This window comes from Electrona antarctica (genome assembly GCF_951216825.1).
Source record: "Electrona antarctica genome assembly, chromosome: 17".
Lineage (NCBI taxonomy): Eukaryota > Metazoa > Chordata > Actinopteri > Myctophiformes > Myctophidae > Electrona > Electrona antarctica.
Window position 1 is genome coordinate 5,667,244 of NC_136798.1, and position 22,355 is coordinate 5,689,598.

The 22,355-nt window shown below is 40.9% G+C and overlaps 1 protein-coding gene and 1 long non-coding RNA gene across 2 annotated transcripts in view; both read right to left on the reverse strand.

Moving 5' to 3' along the window:
• LOC306941430 overlaps positions 1-22,355 on the reverse strand; it is a 52,263-nt gene that overhangs the window by 11,893 nt on the left and 18,015 nt on the right. The window lies entirely within an intron of this gene.
• On the reverse strand, positions 18,505-22,164 carry LOC306940901 (uncharacterized protein). Its single transcript, XM_079526148.1, has 7 exons — positions 21,950-22,164; positions 21,464-21,552; positions 21,036-21,190; positions 20,756-20,936; positions 20,153-20,337; positions 19,831-20,050; positions 18,505-19,670 (listed from the first exon to the last, which is right to left on the reverse strand). The coding sequence occupies exons 1-7, from the start codon at positions 22,054-22,056 to the stop codon at positions 19,558-19,560; spliced, it is 1,050 nt and encodes a 349-aa protein (XP_079382274.1). The 5' UTR covers positions 22,057-22,164; the 3' UTR covers positions 18,505-19,557.

Below are 22,355 nucleotides of genomic sequence, written 5' to 3' on the forward strand. Positions count from 1 at the left end.
AACTAGCCTTTTGATGCGTGTATGTGCGTGCCTGGGGCTGTGGGTGTCTGTGTATGTCTGTCCGTATGGGTGATTGAATGTTTTATGGGTGGCGTATACCTGTGGTGATGCCCGGTGCTCTGGCACTGTTCTTATGGTGGACAGAATCCTGTCTATCTTTCCAGAATCCTGTCTATCTTTCCTATATGTGGCTGAGGTTGCATGTTAATGATACATGGAGAAGTTTCATGTCTCAAATGGGGGGAGGTGTCGTTAGAATTTTTATTGATTTAAGGCATTGCAATATGTCTGTATACGAAATACGAGGGTTAAAAATGGTTTTAGATTACTCTTTATGTGTGCTTTTGTGGATGTTGTCTGTCTGTGTTGGGTATTCATTGAAGGAACAAAACAGTCTAGAAGGCCATCTAGGATGTTCATTTTCTGGCTGGACCAGAGAACGAATTCTGTTGGGTTTTGATAATGTTATTTATTCACTTGGACGGCATGTGTATGGGCACATATTTAGACTTGGTCTGGTTCTGTTTGTTTAAAAATTGTATTTTGAATACGAAAAGATGGGTAGGCTACATTTTTGTGTCATTCTTTTCTACATATTATTTTTATTCAACCCGGGTGAAAATAATTGCTAGAATGACTATTATGATCAGACCATTTTTTAGTTGAGTGGTGCGGTCTTGAATGTGTACTGAATGGGTGTTGGGCTGTGCAACAATTTACGCCAGCCAGGAGACATGCATAGCTCTGCGCAGTAGGGATGGCTGCACCGATAAAATAAAAAAAAAGGTTTGGTTCAGTTAGGCCATGCAGTATAGTCTATTTTTTGATGAATTGAACAATGGTGGACCCTCTTGTAAACTGTCCACTCACAGTTAACAGCCTTTGTATTGAGTTTGTGCTTGAAAAGTACTGTAATTCTGCAGACTGTTAATACATATTTCGATCAATCAATTATCTTTAAGACTCAAACGGCTGGTTGCATTAATTGACAAGAGGCTAGCTGTGGAGTCACTAAAGATGGCTTAAGATAACAATCTGTTAAAGCTTACAATAGCTGTGAGTTCGTCCTGACATATATAATAGACAGGGACCTTTATTACTTAGGAATGCTCTCGGAATAGACCACCTGTGGTGACGTGTTGACTGAGGCAACGGAGGGTCAACACACACACACACACAAGATGGGACAGAGTACAGTGGACTGATTCCTTGTCCTTCTACCTTGTCCCATGGGTGAAGTTATACGTGTGTGTGAAGTGGTTATGTTTGAAGAGTTGGAAAATAGTACTACTGAACTGTGGTAGTGATTTAAATCAACTCTGTGAGAGTCCTGTGTGAGTGAATGAATGGATGACTGTACTCATACAAATTTTAATTGGGGACAAATCAAATTGTGTCCAGTAAGATATTGCTGGTAGAGGCCGTTCTATGAGTAATAAGTAAATACAAATACAGCTAAATAGGAGTACTGGGGACAATTTTTACATGCTTCGACATAAGGTGCTGTAGGGTAGGGGGTGACCTTCCTTACACCCTCAATAAATAACTTGTTTAGTTTCAGAAGGAGGGGGGATCGCTATCGCCCTGAATCAACACTATGTTTCAGGTGAAGAGAGCTTTAGGGCTATCTCCTCTCCTTTGTTTTAAAAAGACCCACTGTGAGCTGTGAGCAAATTTATTGGGGGGCTATTTACAGTAAACAGATGGCTACCCCTGTTCAAAGATCTTTACTATAGTTAGGTTTATTACATCCTTTCTGTAGTAAGATGACATTCAGCATACCAGCTGACAAATATTTTTTATATATTTTGACCACTAAATGGCATATTGTTACAATGTTTCCTTCATCTCTTTCTGAGAGATCTTTCATGTCACCTTACTGTGATATGTGGTTGAAATTTCATTTGAGGGTTACTGTGAGGGGGGTTGAGGGGCAATGTATTTCATGTGTAGGATGTACCAGTCATTTCCACAACATAGTGGGTTCTTTGTCCTTATGTTGACAAACGTCAATCTGTAATCCGTTCGTGGGCACGTCCTGTGCAAATATACAATAGTAACAACAGAGTGAGTCGTCATTTGGCGACCAGGTTATATTATCTTTGGGCCTTGTAGTTGTTCTCTTCTGTTACTGATGATTTCGGAATCAGGGGATATGACTACAACTCCCTTTAGCTCAAAATGTTTGCAGGATACAGATACACATGTCTATTAAATCTGTTATTAATTATAAATACCATTTCTGTGGCTGTACTCGACAGTTTACATTTTTTATAAAGTTGATCTGTTGCTAGGATGGATTGATCGTAGGTTAATTGTTTCCTTTTTCAGGTGATTAAGTAGTAACATTTTCAGTTTTTATTTCTTTCAGTTGCATGCGTGGTGGACAATACATGGGTGAGTATTGGAACGGCCTTCTCTTTGACAAAGTTTTTGTCTTAATTTTGAACAACTGGTAGGAATATTCCCAGGTGTTTGGTGTGTATACTTGAATTTATAGTGTACATTTTTTAGGAGGCCGGTCAATACTCTATTCATGATATAGCCTACCACGTTTTTTGTAACACATTTTTGGCCCGTAATTATAGTTAGTCTTTTAAACCCCTTCTCACGATTTTCTTTTTAAAAGTAAAACCATTTGGTAGTCCATTTGGATATACGTGAGTTTTAGTGTAGGGAGTTTGCCCCATCTTTTGTTTTCGAGTTCTATTAACCTGCATGGGTGATGGTGCATGACTGTTACATGACTAGACGTTGTTCTGCCAGTTTCAACTCACAGGGTAACCTTGTCTTGAAACATTCAGTGTGTGACATGTTCTAACAATTTCTTTGGTTTGTATTGTTTATTGTTGACTTAGTTTAAGTTTAAAGGGGGGCTATTGTGGGTACTAATACACAGTAGGATTTTTGGGAAGTCACTGCATTTGTGATTTTCCGGTTAATGACACCCTTTTCACTACACTATGTTATAGGAGGATATTTGAGTTTTATAATAGGTTAATTTGGTTTCTGTCTCTGAACACCTAAATTTCGTTGCTTTTGTTTCCGCCTGTAGATACATATTTTTGTATCTATTCGTGTGAATTGTATATAGCTATACAGTTCACGGTGTACATGCTTCCTGTGATAACCGCGTTAATAACTGGTTTTCAGGTTGACCATTGTGAATCAGTGTGTTTCCTTTAGGGTTTTGACAACTAATATATGGGGTAATTTTGCATCACAGGGGGGTTATTTTTGGACAATTGTGGGTGCTTATAGTAGCGATAGAAGTGACTATAATTGTAATTCAATATTCTCTGACCTTAAGGTGTGCCCGTATACCGCTCCAGTATGAGTGGGTCACATACACACGCATGCTCCTCCCAACCAAATGGACTGATGGCTGAATTAACTTCAATTTTGGTTGAATGGGACTCTAAATGGGACTTATGGGGCCCTTCTGGCCCATGGCCACAGGGTAGCGTATTTTCTCCAGTTGTCATCAATGCCTTGAACGTACGAATACAGGACTATAGACTGGTCCTGGAGCATAGGGTTAAGGCAGAACGAAGGTTGATGGATCTCTTTCTCCAAAGAGGACAGGAAATGTGTGAGGCTTATGCCCAATGTCATGTTGATGGGTCACCAGTACAGGACACCCTGTCCACATCTGTTGATGGGTCACCAGTACAGAACACCCTGTCCACATCCGTTGATGGGTCACCAGTACAGGACACCCTGTCCACATCCGTTCGCTCTCCTGATGGGGGAGCCTGCGTTTTTGATGCACGTGACTTAGATTTTTCTAGCCCCGATCCGGCAATGAGCAACGTTTCTGTTTCTGGCAGTAACCACGGCGGTGGTCAGTCACAGGAGGAAGAGAGGGGGAGGGTTATCATGACACTGAATTCTCTTGGTGATAGTCTCAATGTTCTGAGGAGGCAGATTACTGAGACGACGGACAATATGTGGGCGGGTAGGATGGATTCCGCCACTACTGCACACCTGGGGGGGCGCTTGTCTGAATTGAAGGCTCAACGAACAGGCATGATTCAATTATACAATGAACATTCAGATGCGCTGAAGGACCTGGAGCGCAGACAGTGCGGTGACAGAGCTGCTGGACGCACAGAGAGGCGTGTGGTATCGTCTCCACGGGCAGAAGTGGAGGAGGATAGTGGAGCCCTTACACAACAAGACTATTCCGGCGCCGTCTACAGGGGCCCTGCAGGATGGCAGGTGAGCTCTGCGGAGGACGCACTGAGAGAGAAAATTGAACAAGGACTGCCTGAGGGTGTGCAGACCGACTTGAAGTCTGTGATAGGACTGGCTGTTATGTCATCTGCCATGTATCAGGATTACATCGTGCATAAGATACAGTTACAATGTTTTCAACAGGAATTAGCGGCCCGTGCAGTGGACTCAGCCCCGCTGCCTCAGAACGGTCCACCAGTCGTTCAGGCACCTCTCAGGGTGGCGGTGCCACATGACATTCCACTGCTCGACAACCATTCTGTTTTTCCTAGAGACTTCCAGCCTCGTCAGCGTTTTCACCGTGGTCCCAAGCCGCGTCGGTACCAAGGTTGCTTCAGATGTGGTAGTTTGTCACATGTGGTGCGGTATTGTGTACAGTTGCCGCCCGGCTCCTGGCAGGGACAGCCGTCGCAGGGAGCATAATTTGGATGGCGTGGGATGATGGCGCCCGTCCAGCCGTTGCGCAACTGTCGTGGTTGGCCTGTGCCACCACCTGACCCTCAGTGAGTGTTCCTGCGGCTCAAGTTTACCGGGCGGAGATCTGTGGACTACAACTATGACGGCTGAGGTAACGTGTGTCAGTCATTGATCGTCTATTTTTGTTTGACATTTCTGGGAAAGCTGCTGATTTTTTATTTTGGACATTAACATTCGGGCAAGTGTTATTTTTACCGCTTGTACAAGAAAAGAAAACCCGTCCCCTTCCCTTTCATGGTGAGGTGACAAACTGGTGACTAAAAAAAATGCCAGAACAAGAGAGATTAATACAAAACAGTGGGATTAATGTCAGAGAAAGTCACACTAAATTGTTTTAGGGTTGTCAAAATAACAAAGGGAACATGCCATGATTTGCAATTGAGTTGTTGGTGCTTTGAGGGGAATTAAATTCCATTGGAGGTATATAAATGAAAGTCAAAACGAGGACTAATATGTTATAACACACTTTCTTGATTTTTGCATGGATGACTAATATTCTAACCGCATGATTTGAGAGGGACTTCTAACTTTCTTTGGAGGAAGGCTGCATGTCACCCTTTAATAGGTGGACATGGGAGAGGGTTCCATTCTGGTCATCTACACCGGAGTGATTTCCCGCTCCAGGGGCGTGTCAACAACTGACATCTGACAGCACCAAAAAGGGGGAGTGGCAACCCGACAGCATCCAGGGGGGTGTGTCAATAGGCAGCTGTCATCACAACAGAATGCTTCTCGCCTAGCCTCTATCGTCAGATCAACACAGCAGGTGACCTTCACGGCCACTGAGATAGCCGGAGAGGTGTCAACCCGACCACTATTCTGCAGCCGAGATTACAAGGATCTCCTATGTTCCCACTGGAGAAAGGAGTGTTGTTCTCCTGCTGCTATGGAGAAGGGAGCGTTTTGATGCTTCTGCTGTCATGATTGACATGGCTAAAGCAATAAGCTGTCATTCAGAATCAGAGCCTTGTGATGCTCAAAGGAGATTCTGTTGTCTTCTGCCTACTACAGTCCACTTTTGCCCCCGCCCCAAACCTAAGAGATCTACGTCCCATCATCAGTCAATGCAAACTATGCCGAGTTCTGAGAATCAAGGAGGATTTTCCAAGCGTTGTTATTCTATAGGCGAAAAAATAATTGTGGGAATATTTCCTACCGCGCGTTGGACGTCCGATTGAACAGTTTGTGACATGGAAGAAAAGAAAAAGAAAAAAAAGAATCGTTGTTTTTGATTAATGTTGAAAGATGTTATGGTTTCATGTTTGTGTTTGTTGTTTTCTGTGCTGATACAGCTCAAGTAGATTTAACAAGGTACTGGTCTAGTACTGTTGTTAGAGATGTTTATTTTCGTTGTCTAATCCATTTTTTCATGTTTTAAGTGTTAACTTTTCATTTACAGGTATTTGAATTTAAAACCCTCTTATGGCCAAGCCTAATTAACAGTGGATTGATTCTTCAGCCAGCATTTTTCATATGTTTAATTTGTCATTTTAATGCCAATAGAAAAATCTGCGATATACACACTATATCTCATTCTGACGGGGCAAGACCATAGTATTGGGACAATCAGTCCTGATGGTGGCGGTAACGTCACCATTTTGCCGATTCTGACCAAAAGGAGCGAGTGAACGATGACCACATCCGGTTAGGATCAAAATATCCGGCAGTAGCTTTGCTAGTGTGCCACAATGAAAGATGTCCGGAATGCTAAGCTATCATCATATTTTTCATAACTAAGTCAAATTAAGCTCTAATCAAGCCCAAAACATCGCATTTTACGCAGCGATGCATGCGCGATCACGCGCGTGCGCGATCGACCGTGCACGCGCGGATTTTCGGCCGGTTTTAGGAAGATTACATCGGCCGTTAGCAAAATTAGCTAAAAAATGCTAAATTTTGCGACAATAAGCTCCCGATTATTGGGAATCAATCGATTACGTCAATTACGTCAGTGGCCATAAGGGATTTATTGATTTCATTACGTCAATTACGTCACTGGCCATAAACCAGTTAATCAGTATAGGAATTTGATTTAGTCTAAATAGGATTTCAGTTAAAGAAGGAGTTTAATTTCTGTTTTCAGTTTCAGGCCTGTCATACAAGATGGGGTTTGTTCTGTTCTAATTTGATACAATTTAGGTACTGAGGGGGGACTTATTGTGGGGTTATGTTATGGGTCTATGTGTTTTAACTCTTGTACGGATTTTTGTTTCTTTTTGTCAGAGCGCATTTGCGCTCTGAGGGGGGTTGTGATGGATATATTATAGATATGGACACGTATATATCAATCAGTTGATATATTATAAAACAGCTAGGTGCATAGACTGCACACAAGAGGAGAGCGTAAGTTGAGACAGCTGTTTTTCTATACAATGCAATCTGTGGTAACTGGCTCACGGTAAGATCCTTTGAGATTATGCTTAGTTATTTACAACTAGGCTTGAAGAAACAGAGCTTTTGTTAGGGGGTAATTAAACCCCACAGGGGTCTGCGTGAACTCCTTACCCTAGCTGCATCCATAAGATAACAGCTGCATGGCATATCTTAGGTCAAGCTCTGCTCTGCTCTATCTGTCTGTCCTGTCTGTCATGAATGCAACGTATCTTTGTCAAATATGCATCTAGAGTCAAGAATACAGTCTAACTATTTCATTGCAGGTGTTAAATAATGTTCTGTATATTTTATATGGTACATTCATTCTTATTGGTATAGTTACATCTGTTGCAAGTTCTCATAGGAAACCTTGCATGACAGTCCTGGCTCACTGATTGGCCAGTAAGTAAGGACACTTCTAAGTCCCACCCTCAGGAGAGGGAGGGAGTTTTAAACTTGCATCAGTATATAGACTACGGTCCTCATTCACAACGGCGTTTACGCTCATAAAGGTCCTCATTCACAACGGCGTTTACGCTCATAAAGTGACGTTACGTGAGCGGAGCGTGAGCGGACAGGCTTTTACGTGGATTCCCACATTACGTGGGAATTCATGAACTTGAACGTGAACTTGACGGTGACGTGGGTTGGTCGGAAATTCCGCTGAAAGCTGCGCCACCTCTCATGGTCGTGTACGGCTTGCGTAGATTTATTAAGAAGGCTTTAGTCTTCATGCTGAATCAATTAAAAGTCCCCAAATCTCAGATAAAATATGTAGGCATGTGTCCCAACATTGGTCGCACATAAAAAAATTATAGCCTATATAAAAGCCAAGTATCACTTGTATGCCTAAATGCATGCATTCTAGAGGCAGGTTAGCCTAGAGTGCCATACAGAAACTGCCCCTGCAAGCCCGACACCTTTTTTATTTATTTATTAGGATATTTCTAGCATGCGCGATTGCGCTGCTCACTTGACAGCTTTCTACTCGCAGTGCAACGCGCTGTGAGCTTGTAGATCGGCTCTCGCGGACTCGCGCTGCATGTTAAAAAACAAACTCACAATTACAATAAGAACATACACTTATCTGCATTCTGCACTGTACGAATCCAACGTTGTTTAGTGTAGTAATGTCTGCAGTATAGGCCTTTTTAAATTGTTTCGTTATGGAGCTCCTTTGAGTCAGTCTGACTGTCGGTGCGTGTGTGTGTGTGTGTGTGTGTGTGTGGGGGGGGGGGATTAGCCCTATATACAAAATAGAAGTTTCACGTAGGCCTAAATGCATTTGCTGCAAGCACCTATCTGCCTCCATTTGCGTCGTGGTATTAATTTATAATATGTATATTGATCACATGCGGACGCCACACAGAATAGCCAACTCTTACCTGCAGCTGAGGAAACATACAACGTAGTTGGATCGGATGAAATATAGCCAAATCCCACAAGAAAAAAAAGAAAGAAAATATGTCCTGTGTCCATGCATGTCCATATATTTGCTTTCCAAATCCGACAGTGCAGGGCAGGGAATCAATCACCGCAGTAGACTAATCAATAGGGCCTTTTATCATTGCGTTTTAATATAGCATTTGGTTGTGTGGTGAACAGTACAAATTAACTTCTTTCTCATTATGTGAAAGTAACTGTAACATCAGTTAACTTATTAACGTTCTGACATTTAACAAGGAGTGAAGCAATGCGTGCCAAGTTGGCAAGTTTCGTTTATAATTATATACAAAACTCGCGCTGTTTGCTTGAAGATCTGTCCGTGCAGAGACCCGCCTGTAAAAATTAACTGCTCTACAAGCTCATCGCGGCTGTTGTATATAATTTAAAGCCCGGTGCAGGCTATGATGACGTATTTCGATATTTCCTGTTGCCTTATATGGTGTGGGATGGGCGTTCTAACCAGGCGACACCAGGCGAATCGCTTGGGAAAAATGCGGAAAGGCTACACTCTGCGATCCGCACAAATGAAGTGATTACACCAGCTTCCCTGAATAAGACGGGAGCAAATCGCAGCGTGATCGGACAGAGAAATACGATGATATTTAGTATCTGTATACGCTTCCGTTACACTCTGGCGTAAACGACGTTGTGAATGAGGACCTACATGTTTTCGTTCCTATGGTGTGCTCACTCGTACTAAGCTGATTTGAATATGCGTGTGCGGTGACTCCAAGGGCCATTGTCCCCGAAATTGCCTTGTAAAGCTGCATTCGTATCTCTTTCAATAAAACTTGGATACAACTTTAAGACAAAGAAAACTCTCCGTTTGGACTTCCTTGACACGCCGACACCACTGCAAACTACACAGAACCGTTATTAAATATACATCAAGATCACCCGCCATTTTGAATTATATGAAAATCAATTAAAATGCATCTCCTCCCAGGATCTTTGATCAAAATGCACGGAAACTTCTACCCGTGAACTTTGGACCTATACGGACATGGGAAAGTATAGTACGTTTTTGTAAGTGAAAAAATTAAGGTTTTATGAGCCAATGAAAATTGCCGTTTTGTGAAATTCTGTCTTTACTTTGTTCTCTTGTAGTGCCTGTGGCTTTGCTGATCTTTCATGTCACCTTACTGTGATATGTGGTTGAAATTTCATTTGAGGGTTACTGTGAGGGGGGTTGAGGGGCAATGTATTTCATGTGTAGGATGTACCAGTCATTTCCACAACATAGTGGGTTCTTTGTCCTTATGTTGACAAACGTCAATCTGTAATCCGTTCGTGGGCACGTCCTGTGCAAATATACAATAGTAACAACAGAGTGAGTCGTCATTTGGCGACCAGGTTATATTATCTTTGGGCCTTGTAGTTGTTCTCTTCTGTTACTGATGATTTCGGAATCAGGGGATATGACTACAACTCCCTTTAGCTCAAAATGTTTGCAGGATACAGATACACATGTCTATTAAATCTGTTATTAATTATAAATACCATTTCTGTGGCTGTACTCGACAGTTTACATTTTTTATAAAGTTGATCTGTTGCTAGGATGGATTGATCGTAGGTTAATTGTTTCCTTTTTCAGGTGATTAAGTAGTAACATTTTCAGTTTTTATTTCTTTCAGTTGCATGCGTGGTGGACAATACATGGGTGAGTATTGGAACGGCCTTCTCTTTGACAAAGTTTTTGTCTTAATTTTGAACAACTGGTAGGAATATTCCCAGGTGTTTGGTGTGTATACTTGAATTTATAGTGTACATTTTTTAGGAGGCCGGTCAATACTCTATTCATGATATAGCCTACCACGTTTTTTGTAACACATTTTTGGCCCGTAATTATAGTTAGTCTTTTAAACCCCTTCTCACGATTTTCTTTTTAAAAGTAAAACCATTTGGTAGTCCATTTGGATATACGTGAGTTTTAGTGTAGGGAGTTTGCCCCATCTTTTGTTTTCGAGTTCTATTAACCTGCATGGGTGATGGTGCATGACTGTTACATGACTAGACGTTGTTCTGCCAGTTTCAACTCACAGGGTAACCTTGTCTTGAAACATTCAGTGTGTGACATGTTCTAACAATTTCTTTGGTTTGTATTGTTTATTGTTGACTTAGTTTAAGTTTAAAGGGGGGCTATTGTGGGTACTAATACACAGTAGGATTTTTGGGAAGTCACTGCATTTGTGATTTTCCGGTTAATGACACCCTTTTCACTACACTATGTTATAGGAGGATATTTGAGTTTTATAATAGGTTAATTTGGTTTCTGTCTCTGAACACCTAAATTTCGTTGCTTTTGTTTCCGCCTGTAGATACATATTTTTGTATCTATTCGTGTGAATTGTATATAGCTATACAGTTCACGGTGTACATGCTTCCTGTGATAACCGCGTTAATAACTGGTTTTCAGGTTGACCATTGTGAATCAGTGTGTTTCCTTTAGGGTTTTGACAACTAATATATGGGGTAATTTTGCATCACAGGGGGGTTATTTTTGGACAATTGTGGGTGCTTATAGTAGCGATAGAAGTGACTATAATTGTAATTCAATATTCTCTGACCTTAAGGTGTGCCCGTATACCGCTCCAGTATGAGTGGGTCACATACACACGCATGCTCCTCCCAACCAAATGGACTGATGGCTGAATTAACTTCAATTTTGGTTGAATGGGACTCTAAATGGGACTTATGGGGCCCTTCTGGCCCATGGCCACAGGGTAGCGTATTTTCTCCAGTTGTCATCAATGCCTTGAACGTACGAATACAGGACTATAGACTGGTCCTGGAGCATAGGGTTAAGGCAGAACGAAGGTTGATGGATCTCTTTCTCCAAAGAGGACAGGAAATGTGTGAGGCTTATGCCCAATGTCATGTTGATGGGTCACCAGTACAGGACACCCTGTCCACATCTGTTGATGGGTCACCAGTACAGAACACCCTGTCCACATCCGTTGATGGGTCACCAGTACAGGACACCCTGTCCACATCCGTTCGCTCTCCTGATGGGGGAGCCTGCGTTTTTGATGCACGTGACTTAGATTTTTCTAGCCCCGATCCGGCAATGAGCAACGTTTCTGTTTCTGGCAGTAACCACGGCGGTGGTCAGTCACAGGAGGAAGAGAGGGGGAGGGTTATCATGACACTGAATTCTCTTGGTGATAGTCTCAATGTTCTGAGGAGGCAGATTACTGAGACGACGGACAATATGTGGGCGGGTAGGATGGATTCCGCCACTACTGCACACCTGGGGGGGCGCTTGTCTGAATTGAAGGCTCAACGAACAGGCATGATTCAATTATACAATGAACATTCAGATGCGCTGAAGGACCTGGAGCGCAGACAGTGCGGTGACAGAGCTGCTGGACGCACAGAGAGGCGTGTGGTATCGTCTCCACGGGCAGAAGTGGAGGAGGATAGTGGAGCCCTTACACAACAAGACTATTCCGGCGCCGTCTACAGGGGCCCTGCAGGATGGCAGGTGAGCTCTGCGGAGGACGCACTGAGAGAGAAAATTGAACAAGGACTGCCTGAGGGTGTGCAGACCGACTTGAAGTCTGTGATAGGACTGGCTGTTATGTCATCTGCCATGTATCAGGATTACATCGTGCATAAGATACAGTTACAATGTTTTCAACAGGAATTAGCGGCCCGTGCAGTGGACTCAGCCCCGCTGCCTCAGAACGGTCCACCAGTCGTTCAGGCACCTCTCAGGGTGGCGGTGCCACATGACGTTCCACTGCTCGACAACCATTCTGTTTTTCCTAGAGACTTCCAGCCTCGTCAGCGTTTTCACCGTGGTCCCAAGCCGCGTCGGTACCAAGGTTGCTTCAGATGTGGTAGTTTGTCACATGTGGTGCGGTATTGTGTACAGTTGCCGCCCGGCTCCTGGCAGGGACAGCCGTCGCAGGGAGCATAATTTGGATGGCGTGGGATGATGGCGCCCGTCCAGCCGTTGCGCAACTGTCGTGGTTGGCCTGTGCCACCACCTGACCCTCAGTGAGTGTTCCTGCGGCTCAAGTTTACCGGGCGGAGATCTGTGGACTCCAACTATGACGGCTGAGGTAACGTGTGTCAGTCATTGATCGTCTATTTTTGTTTGACATTTCTGGGAAAGCTGCTGATTTTTTATTTTGGACATTAACATTCGGGCAAGTGTTATTTTTACCGCTTGTACAAGAAAAGAAAACCCGTCCCCTTCCCTTTCATGGTGAGGTGACAAACTGGTGACTAAAAAAAATGCCAGAACAAGAGAGATTAATACAAAACAGTGGGATTAATGTCAGAGAAAGTCACACTAAATTGTTTTAGGGTTGTCAAAATAACAAAGGGAACATGCCATGATTTGCAATTGAGTTGTTGGTGCTTTGAGGGGAATTAAATTCCATTGGAGGTATATAAATGAAAGTCAAAACGAGGACTAATATGTTATAACACACTTTCTTGATTTTTGCATGGATGACTAATATTCTAACCGCATGATTTGAGAGGGACTTCTAACTTTCTTTGGAGGAAGGCTGCATGTCACCCTTTAATAGGTGGACATGGGAGAGGGTTCCATTCTGGTCATCTACACCGGAGTGATTTCCCGCTCCAGGGGCGTGTCAACAACTGACATCTGACAGCACCAAAAAGGGGGAGTGGCAACCCGACAGCATCCAGGGGGGTGTGTCAATAGGCAGCTGTCATCACAACAGAATGCTTCTCGCCTAGCCTCTATCGTCAGATCAACACAGCAGGTGACCTTCACGGCCACTGAGATAGCCGGAGAGGTGTCAACCCGACCACTATTCTGCAGCCGAGATTACAAGGATCTCCTATGTTCCCACTGGAGAAAGGAGTGTTGTTCTCCTGCTGCTATGGAGAAGGGAGCGTTTTGATGCTTCTGCTGTCATGATTGACATGGCTAAAGCAATAAGCTGTCATTCAGAATCAGAGCCTTGTGATGCTCAAAGGAGATTCTGTTGTCTTCTGCCTACTACAGTCCACTTTTGCCCCCGCCCCAAACCTAAGAGATCTACGTCCCATCATCAGTCAATGCAAACTATGCCGAGTTCTGAGAATCAAGGAGGATTTTCCAAGCGTTGTTATTCTATAGGCGAAAAAATAATTGTGGGAATATTTCCTACCGCGCGTTGGACGTCCGATTGAACAGTTTGTGACATGGAAGAAAAGAAAAAGAAAAAAAAGAATCGTTGTTTTTGATTAATGTTGAAAGATGTTATGGTTTCATGTTTGTGTTTGTTGTTTTCTGTGCTGATACAGCTCAAGTAGATTTAACAAGGTACTGGTCTAGTACTGTTGTTAGAGATGTTTATTTTCGTTGTCTAATCCATTTTTTCATGTTTTAAGTGTTAACTTTTCATTTACAGGTATTTGAATTTAAAACCCTCTTATGGCCAAGCCTAATTAACAGTGGATTGATTCTTCAGCCAGCATTTTTCATATGTTTAATTTGTCATTTTAATGCCAATAGAAAAATCTGCGATATACACACTATATCTCATTCTGACGGGGCAAGACCATAGTATTGGGACAATCAGTCCTGATGGTGGCGGTAACGTCACCATTTTGCCGATTCTGACCAAAAGGAGCGAGTGAACGATGACCACATCCGGTTAGGATCAAAATATCCGGCAGTAGCTTTGCTAGTGTGCCACAATGAAAGATGTCCGGAATGCTAAGCTATCATCATATTTTTCATAACTAAGTCAAATTAAGCTCTAATCAAGCCCAAAACATCGCATTTTACGCAGCGATGCATGCGCGATCACGCGCGTGCGCGATCGACCGTGCACGCGCGGATTTTCGGCCGGTTTTAGGAAGATTACATCGGCCGTTAGCAAAATTAGCTAAAAAATGCTAAATTTTGCGACAATAAGCTCCCGATTATTGGGAATCAATCGATTACGTCAATTACGTCAGTGGCCATAAGGGATTTATTGATTTCATTACGTCAATTACGTCACTGGCCATAAACCAGTTAATCAGTATAGGAATTTGATTTAGTCTAAATAGGATTTCAGTTAAAGAAGGAGTTTAATTTCTGTTTTCAGTTTCAGGCCTGTCATACAAGATGGGGTTTGTTCTGTTCTAATTTGATACAATTTAGGTACTGAGGGGGGACTTATTGTGGGGTTATGTTATGGGTCTATGTGTTTTAACTCTTGTACGGATTTTTGTTTCTTTTTGTCAGAGCGCATTTGCGCTCTGAGGGGGGTTGTGATGGATATATTATAGATATGGACACGTATATATCAATCAGTTGATATATTATAAAACAGCTAGGTGCATAGACTGCACACAAGAGGAGAGCGTAAGTTGAGACAGCTGTTTTTCTATACAATGCAATCTGTGGTAACTGGCTCACGGTAAGATCCTTTGAGATTATGCTTAGTTATTTACAACTAGGCTTGAAGAAACAGAGCTTTTGTTAGGGGGTAATTAAACCCCACAGGGGTCTGCGTGAACTCCTTACCCTAGCTGCATCCATAAGATAACAGCTGCATGGCATATCTTAGGTCAAGCTCTGCTCTGCTCTATCTGTCTGTCCTGTCTGTCATGAATGCAACGTATCTTTGTCAAATATGCATCTAGAGTCAAGAATACAGTCTAACTATTTCATTGCAGGTGTTAAATAATGTTCTGTATATTTTATATGGTACATTCATTCTTATTGGTATAGTTACATCTGTTGCAAGTTCTCATAGGAAACCTTGCATGACAGTCCTGGCTCACTGATTGGCCAGTAAGTAAGGACACTTCTAAGTCCCACCCTCAGGAGAGGGAGGGAGTTTTAAACTTGCATCAGTATATAGACTACGGTCCTCATTCACAACGGCGTTTACGCTCATAAAGGTCCTCATTCACAACGGCGTTTACGCTCATAAAGTGACGTTACGTGAGCGGAGCGTGAGCGGACAGGCTTTTACGTGGATTCCCACATTACGTGGGAATTCATGAACTTGAACGTGAACTTGACGGTGACGTGGGTTGGTCGGAAATTCCGCTGAAAGCTGCGCCACCTCTCATGGTCGTGTACGGCTTGCGTAGATTTATTAAGAAGGCTTTAGTCTTCATGCTGAATCAATTAAAAGTCCCCAAATCTCAGATAAAATATGTAGGCATGTGTCCCAACATTGGTCGCACATAAAAAAATTATAGCCTATATAAAAGCCAAGTATCACTTGTATGCCTAAATGCATGCATTCTAGAGGCAGGTTAGCCTAGAGTGCCATACAGAAACTGCCCCTGCAAGCCCGACACCTTTTTTATTTATTTATTAGGATATTTCTAGCATGCGCGATTGCGCTGCTCACTTGACAGCTTTCTACTCGCAGTGCAACGCGCTGTGAGCTTGTAGATCGGCTCTCGCGGACTCGCGCTGCATGTTAAAAAACAAACTCACAATTACAATAAGAACATACACTTATCTGCATTCTGCACTGTACGAATCCAACGTTGTTTAGTGTAGTAATGTCTGCAGTATAGGCCTTTTTAAATTGTTTCGTTATGGAGCTCCTTTGAGTCAGTCTGACTGTCGGTGCGTGTGTGTGTGTGTGTGTGTGTGTGTGGGGGGGGGGGGATTAGCCCTATATACAAAATAGAAGTTTCACGTAGGCCTAAATGCATTTGCTGCAAGCACCTATCTGCCTCCATTTGCGTCGTGGTATTAATTTATAATATGTATATTGATCACATGCGGACGCCACACAGAATAGCCAACTCTTACCTGCAGCTGAGGAAACATACAACGTAGTTGGATCGGATGAAATATAGCCAAATCCCACAAGAAAAAAAAGAAAGAAAATATGTCCTGTGTCCATGCATGTCCATATATTTGCTTTCCAAATCCGACAGTGCAGGGCAGGGAATCAATCACCGCAGTAGACTAATCAATAGGGCCTTTTATCATTGCGTTTTAATATAGCATTTGGTTGTGTGGTGAACAGTACAAATTAACTTCTTTCTCATTATGTGAAAGTAACTGTAACATCAGTTAACTTATTAACGTTCTGACATTTAACAAGGAGTGAAGCAATGCGTGCCAAGTTGGCAAGTTTCGTTTATAATTATATACAAAACTCGCGCTGTTTGCTTGAAGATCTGTCCGTGCAGAGACCCGCCTGTAAAAATTAACTGCTCTACAAGCTCATCGCGGCTGTTGTATATAATTTAAAGCCCGGTGCAGGCTATGATGACGTATTTCGATATTTCCTGTTGCCTTATATGGTGTGGGATGGGCGTTCTAACCAGGCGACACCAGGCGAATCGCTTGGGAAAAATGCGGAAAGGCTACACTCTGCGATCCGCACAAATGAAGTGATTACACCAGCTTCCCTGAATAAGACGGGAGCAAATCGCAGCGTGATCGGACAGAGAAATACGATGATATTTAGTATCTGTATACGCTTCCGTTACACTCTGGCGTAAACGACGTTGTGAATGAGGACCTACATGTTTTCGTTCCTATGGTGTGCTCACTCGTACTAAGCTGATTTGAATATGCGTGTGCGGTGACTCCAAGGGCCATTGTCCCCGAAATTGCCTTGTAAAGCTGCATTCGTATCTCTTTCAATAAAACTTGGATACAACTTTAAGACAAAGAAAACTCTCCGTTTGGACTTCCTTGACACGCCGACACCACTGCAAACTACACAGAACCGTTATTAAATATACATCAAGATCACCCGCCATTTTGAATTATATGAAAATCAATTAAAATGCATCTCCTCCCAGGATCTTTGATCAAAATGCACGGAAACTTCTACCCGTGAACTTTGGACCTATACGGACATGGGAAAGTATAGTACGTTTTTGTAAGTGAAAAAATTAAGGTTTTATGAGCCAATGAAAATTGCCGTTTTGTGAAATTCTGTCTTTACTTTCCCTTACGAAAGGAAAATATATGTACCAATATATTATTTGAAATATATTGTAATATATTGTAATATATTATTTGTCCAATACATTTTCCAATATATTATATATTGCAAATACATGGAATAATATATTGATGACACATATATTATACAATATATTATATATGCATGTAATATATTGCAATATATTGCAAAATACACCAATTATTGCCGTTTTACATATATTGCAATATATTGAACATGAATATATAATATATGAGTTTATATATCCCAAAATATATGCAAATTTATATTGATACATATAAAACAATGTATTGCGATTTATATGGTCAAATGTATTGGTAAATATATGTAAAGATATAGTGTCACATGCATGTTCAATATATGGTAGAATATATGTTAAATATATGCAATATTATATGAAAACCTACATTATATATCCCAAAATATATGCAAATTTATATTGATAAATATAAAACAATGTATTGCGATTTATATGGTCAAATGTATTGGTAAATATATGTAAAGATATAGTGTCACATGTATGTTCAATATATGGTAGAATATATTTTAAATATATGAAATATTATATGGAAACCTACATTATATATATATGGATATATATGGTAGAATATATTTTAAATATATGCAATATTATATGGAAACCTACATTATATATATGGATATATATGGTAGAATATATTTTAAATATATGCAATATTATATGGAAGCCTACATTATATATGGATATATATGGTAGAATATATTTTAAATATATGCAATATTATATGGAAAACTACATTATATATATGGACATATATGGTAGAATATATTTTAAATATATGCAATATTATATGGAAACACACATTACATATATGGTAGAATATATATTACATATATGTAGTTTTATATGGAAATATACACGTATAGATATACCTGCAATATATGGTATAATATATAATATGTAAACATTTGAAATATATATATACATATATTCTAAAATGTATGCAAAATATATGTATACATATATGAGAACATGCACATACAATGCAAACATTTATACTTCATACTAAGACAGACTAATGGGTAATCTATCAAAAGCCACCTTTATTTTCTTTTAAGAAAAATACAAAATATAAATTAAAGCAATGTCAATGACCAATGTCCATTTCAAACGTTCAGCAGTGCAGTTATAAATAAAATATAAATACAATATAAATAAAATATCTTTAAACAAAATGCACAAAAAATAAATAACTGCAGATGTGAGATGCAAAAAAAAATCCTGAATTGATAATGGATAAGTTCTTTCTCTTTTTGGGGGCAGTCATCGTCTTAGATGTTTTGTTTGTTTCGAACAAGGTATCGAATTACCGGTAGTACAGATATCGGGAGATTTAAAATTATACCCAGTCCAAACTGTCCAATATTGTCTAGTAGTAATTATTATGTAGTATAATGTAAGTATATACGAAGCAAGTCACAAGATTTCAAGATTCCAGACTGACCCCAATGTTGGATGAACTTATCCATTAAAAGGACCACTTCACCACTTTTCATATAATAGGTCCTCACTAATAATCATGAAAGAAATTGCATAATTCTTTTCTACTCTGTCTGTGTCTCATAGGAGGGCTGTGGGCAGTTCAGAAACCGTCCTCCAGTCACGTGACATCATCGATTGGAATACAAGCTAATATAAACTGCAGGCTTTCTAGTCCTGAAAAGTTGCAATGCGAAAATGGAAGCCATCTAAACATTTTTGTAAAAACATCTGCCTAATGATGTCACTGGAGGACGGTTTCTAAACTGCCCACAGCCCTCCTATGAGACACAGACTGAGTAGAAAAAAATTGTCCCATTTTATCATGATTATTAGTGAGAACCTATCATATGAAGATAGGTTGAAAAGTGGTGAAGTAAATTAATATTAACAAAATACGTAGCTTCAATTGGCACTTTCAATGAACAATTTCTTTTTAAAAACATCCAAGACCTTTTTTTTTTTAAAACAAACTTTCAAAGCAAAGAAATAAATTGCAAAAAGAACAGTCCCTTTTCTAGGTTAACAGTCCATCTTGGTACTTCACCGATTTAAACTTGGTGCGGAACAAAATAAAAATTAAACAAGTGACTTATCTTATAACGTCACACTCTTTTGCTTCACCTGGTGCCTAAGCTCGCAGATTCTGCAGTTGATGGACTTTTTCACATCACCTTCCTTGGCCGTCGGAAACTGGTTTAGAACAGCATCTGTAGAACAGAACAATGATTACTCTCCCCCTCCTCAAATCTCCCTCACCTCTGCCCCCCCCCCACCCCCACACACACACTCTAGTTCCCTCAAAAATATCCCCCCACCTGGCAGGGATGCAATCAAATTTGGAAAGCACCAGCTCTGAGAACTATTTACCGAGTAAAGCCTGAACTTTAACTGGGTCGAGAGGCTGCCGACGCTCAGCCAAGGGATCCACCTTGCTGGCCCCTCCTTTCAAATTTGATATGAGGAGGACATCCACCTCGAAAAGCCCCAGTAGTAGGACTCGTGCCATCCCATTGGCGGTGGTTGAAGATTTTGCCGTCTCCCAACAATGCGCGGAGATGGTGACTGTTCCAGCCTTCCCGATTTTCACCTTATGTAAACAAAATAAATGAGCAAAAAAAGAAAAGAAAATCACCACAAGCAATAGAATGCAAACAAGGCCAAAAACAAAGAAAAAACAATTAATACTTACTTGTGAAGGTTGTGAAGGTCTGCTTGGTGTGTGGATCAGTTCACCTGGGCCATCACTCTCAGCATCAGGGATGTCCTCTTTGGTTGATCTTCTTCTTCCGTCTGATGCAGAAAGATGCTCTGTTCCATCAACATCTTTGTTGATGGATATGAGCTTCCTCACATCAACCAACAAAGCAGGAATTTCTGAGAAAAAAAATGCTACAAAATTATACAGACAGCAAACATCACAACACATCAGAACAGGAACAATTAAGCGATAGGACAGACACTGACCCCATTTTGAAAGCAAATATTGATTTATTTTTGTCATGTTTTGAGTAAAACATTTAATTGTAGTCTCATTTTAGTAATCTGAAATCGTGTTTGTCTAGTATTAGTTGACTAAATATCATACAGTTTTAGTCTACTAAATCTACAGTTAATTAAAGTTGACTAAAATGTATCTTAGCAGGCCTGATTTTCACTGAGCTACATGTCTTAAATAGCAGATCTACAAGCTCACAACATGTGTTGTGAGTTTTAGAATCACTCAGGTCTAAATGGATTAAAACCATTCCATATACAGTAATATTTGATTACATAATTAATACTAGATACTTGCCTTTAACTACCATGCTTCTTAGTTTAGCGTTCTCTCTCTGTAAGGCCTTGATCTGGCCTTGCAGGTCTCTGGTGTTTTCTTGGCTTGACACTGACAGTTCTTCTGAACCGGGGCTGAGCAGACTGTCCTCAGACAAGATTTCCTCCTCCGCCTGTCTTTGCGCAGCAACTTTGGCCTTTTTCTGTAGGGCAAAGATGTTATTTTTTATTATTTAATCAATGATAATCCTATACACAAAGTATGCCTAATATAATGCTATCAATCTCTGCTGTTTAATTACCAGTTTGGGATTTCCAGAGCCAGACTCTTTGTCACCATTATTGGAATCTTCTCCATCAAAGTCCAGGTTTTTTGCTTTCCTCACCCTCTTGCCAGGATTTGGAACGTCAACTGGGTAGAGTTCCCGTTCAGCAGCTTTGAGCGTAGCCTCTTTTTCTGCATTAAATATAGATTAGGATAGATAAAAAATCAACACCATTGTGCAAATATGCAGTGGTGGAAAAAGTACTCCTTTAACTTTAATAAAAGTATTAATATGTAGAAATACTCTGTAAGTCTGGAATTCTAAATATACTTGAGTAAAAGTACAAAGGTATTGGCATCAAAAATGTACAGTAACAAAAGTAAAAGTACTCATTATGCAGAATGTCCCATTTAAAGTTTTCAAATGTATATTTTGTGTGCGAGTGTGTGTAAAGACTGACTTGCCTGCTAATTTAAGAATATCAGCCCTCTCGACCGGCCATCCATTAGGAGGTTTCTTGCGGCCTGGTGTACGGCACTCCACAAGATAGGTCCTGTCAATTTCAATTCAAATGAGCTTTATTGGCATGAGAAAACATACGTTTACATTGCCAAAGTACAATAAAAAAAAAACAGTTGAAAATGGGGAAAGTACATACAGTTGGAGGGGGTACAGCATTGTGTAACCAGAGCCATGTCACATTGCATCATTATATACATCTTATAGGGTATAAAGCTTTTTTGAAACAAATAGCAATTTTTTGCAACCATTTTGGTACAGATGAATGGGTACATTTCACATGAAAGCACAACTCAATACAAAGACTGTTACTGTGGACGACACACTGATAAAGCATTACACTTGTTTACACCAGGGTCCACCTTTTTCAATTCATCAGAATGAATTAGTATGGGAGTATTTTGTCATTGGTCATATAGTTTCAAACTCACCTGTCAGTATCACCGTCAAAATCAAGTATCCAGCTGGTTGGAATGATGCTGGTTGTGTTCTTGTCTGGTCCCATCGCCCAGCTAACAAGGGCAAACCTTTCTGTCATACTTTTCTTGTGTTAGTGCAATTTAAAAATGTTTGTTTGCTAAAAGTTTGTGTGTACCGCAGCCGTGTGTCTGCTCACTCTTAATGTGTAACTCGCGCCAAACTCTGACGTCATCACCTCTCGCTCATGTGCATGCGCGAAATACATCCGTGTGCGATGATTGGCTGGCTTGAAGGGCGAAGGGTTCTGCACATGCGCAAGTCGCGCACTAAGCATTCTGGTCGATGTAGTCCTAATGTAATTAGCACTGCTTACTGCTAAATACAGTAGGACTACATCGACCAGAATGCTTAGCGTCT

Coding starts and splice junctions, on each gene's coding strand:
- LOC306940901 (XM_079526148.1), bottom strand. CDS start 22,056: ATGACAGAAAGGTTTGCCCTTGTTAGCTGGGCGATGGGACCAGACAAG. Junction 21,553..21,949: donor TTTGACGGTGATACTGACAG/GTGAGTTTGAAA, acceptor TGAAATTGACAG/GACCTATCTTGTGGAGTGCC. Junction 20,338..20,755: donor AAGAAGCATGGTAGTTAAAG/GCAAGTATCTAG, acceptor TTTTTTTCTCAG/AAATTCCTGCTTTGTTGGTT.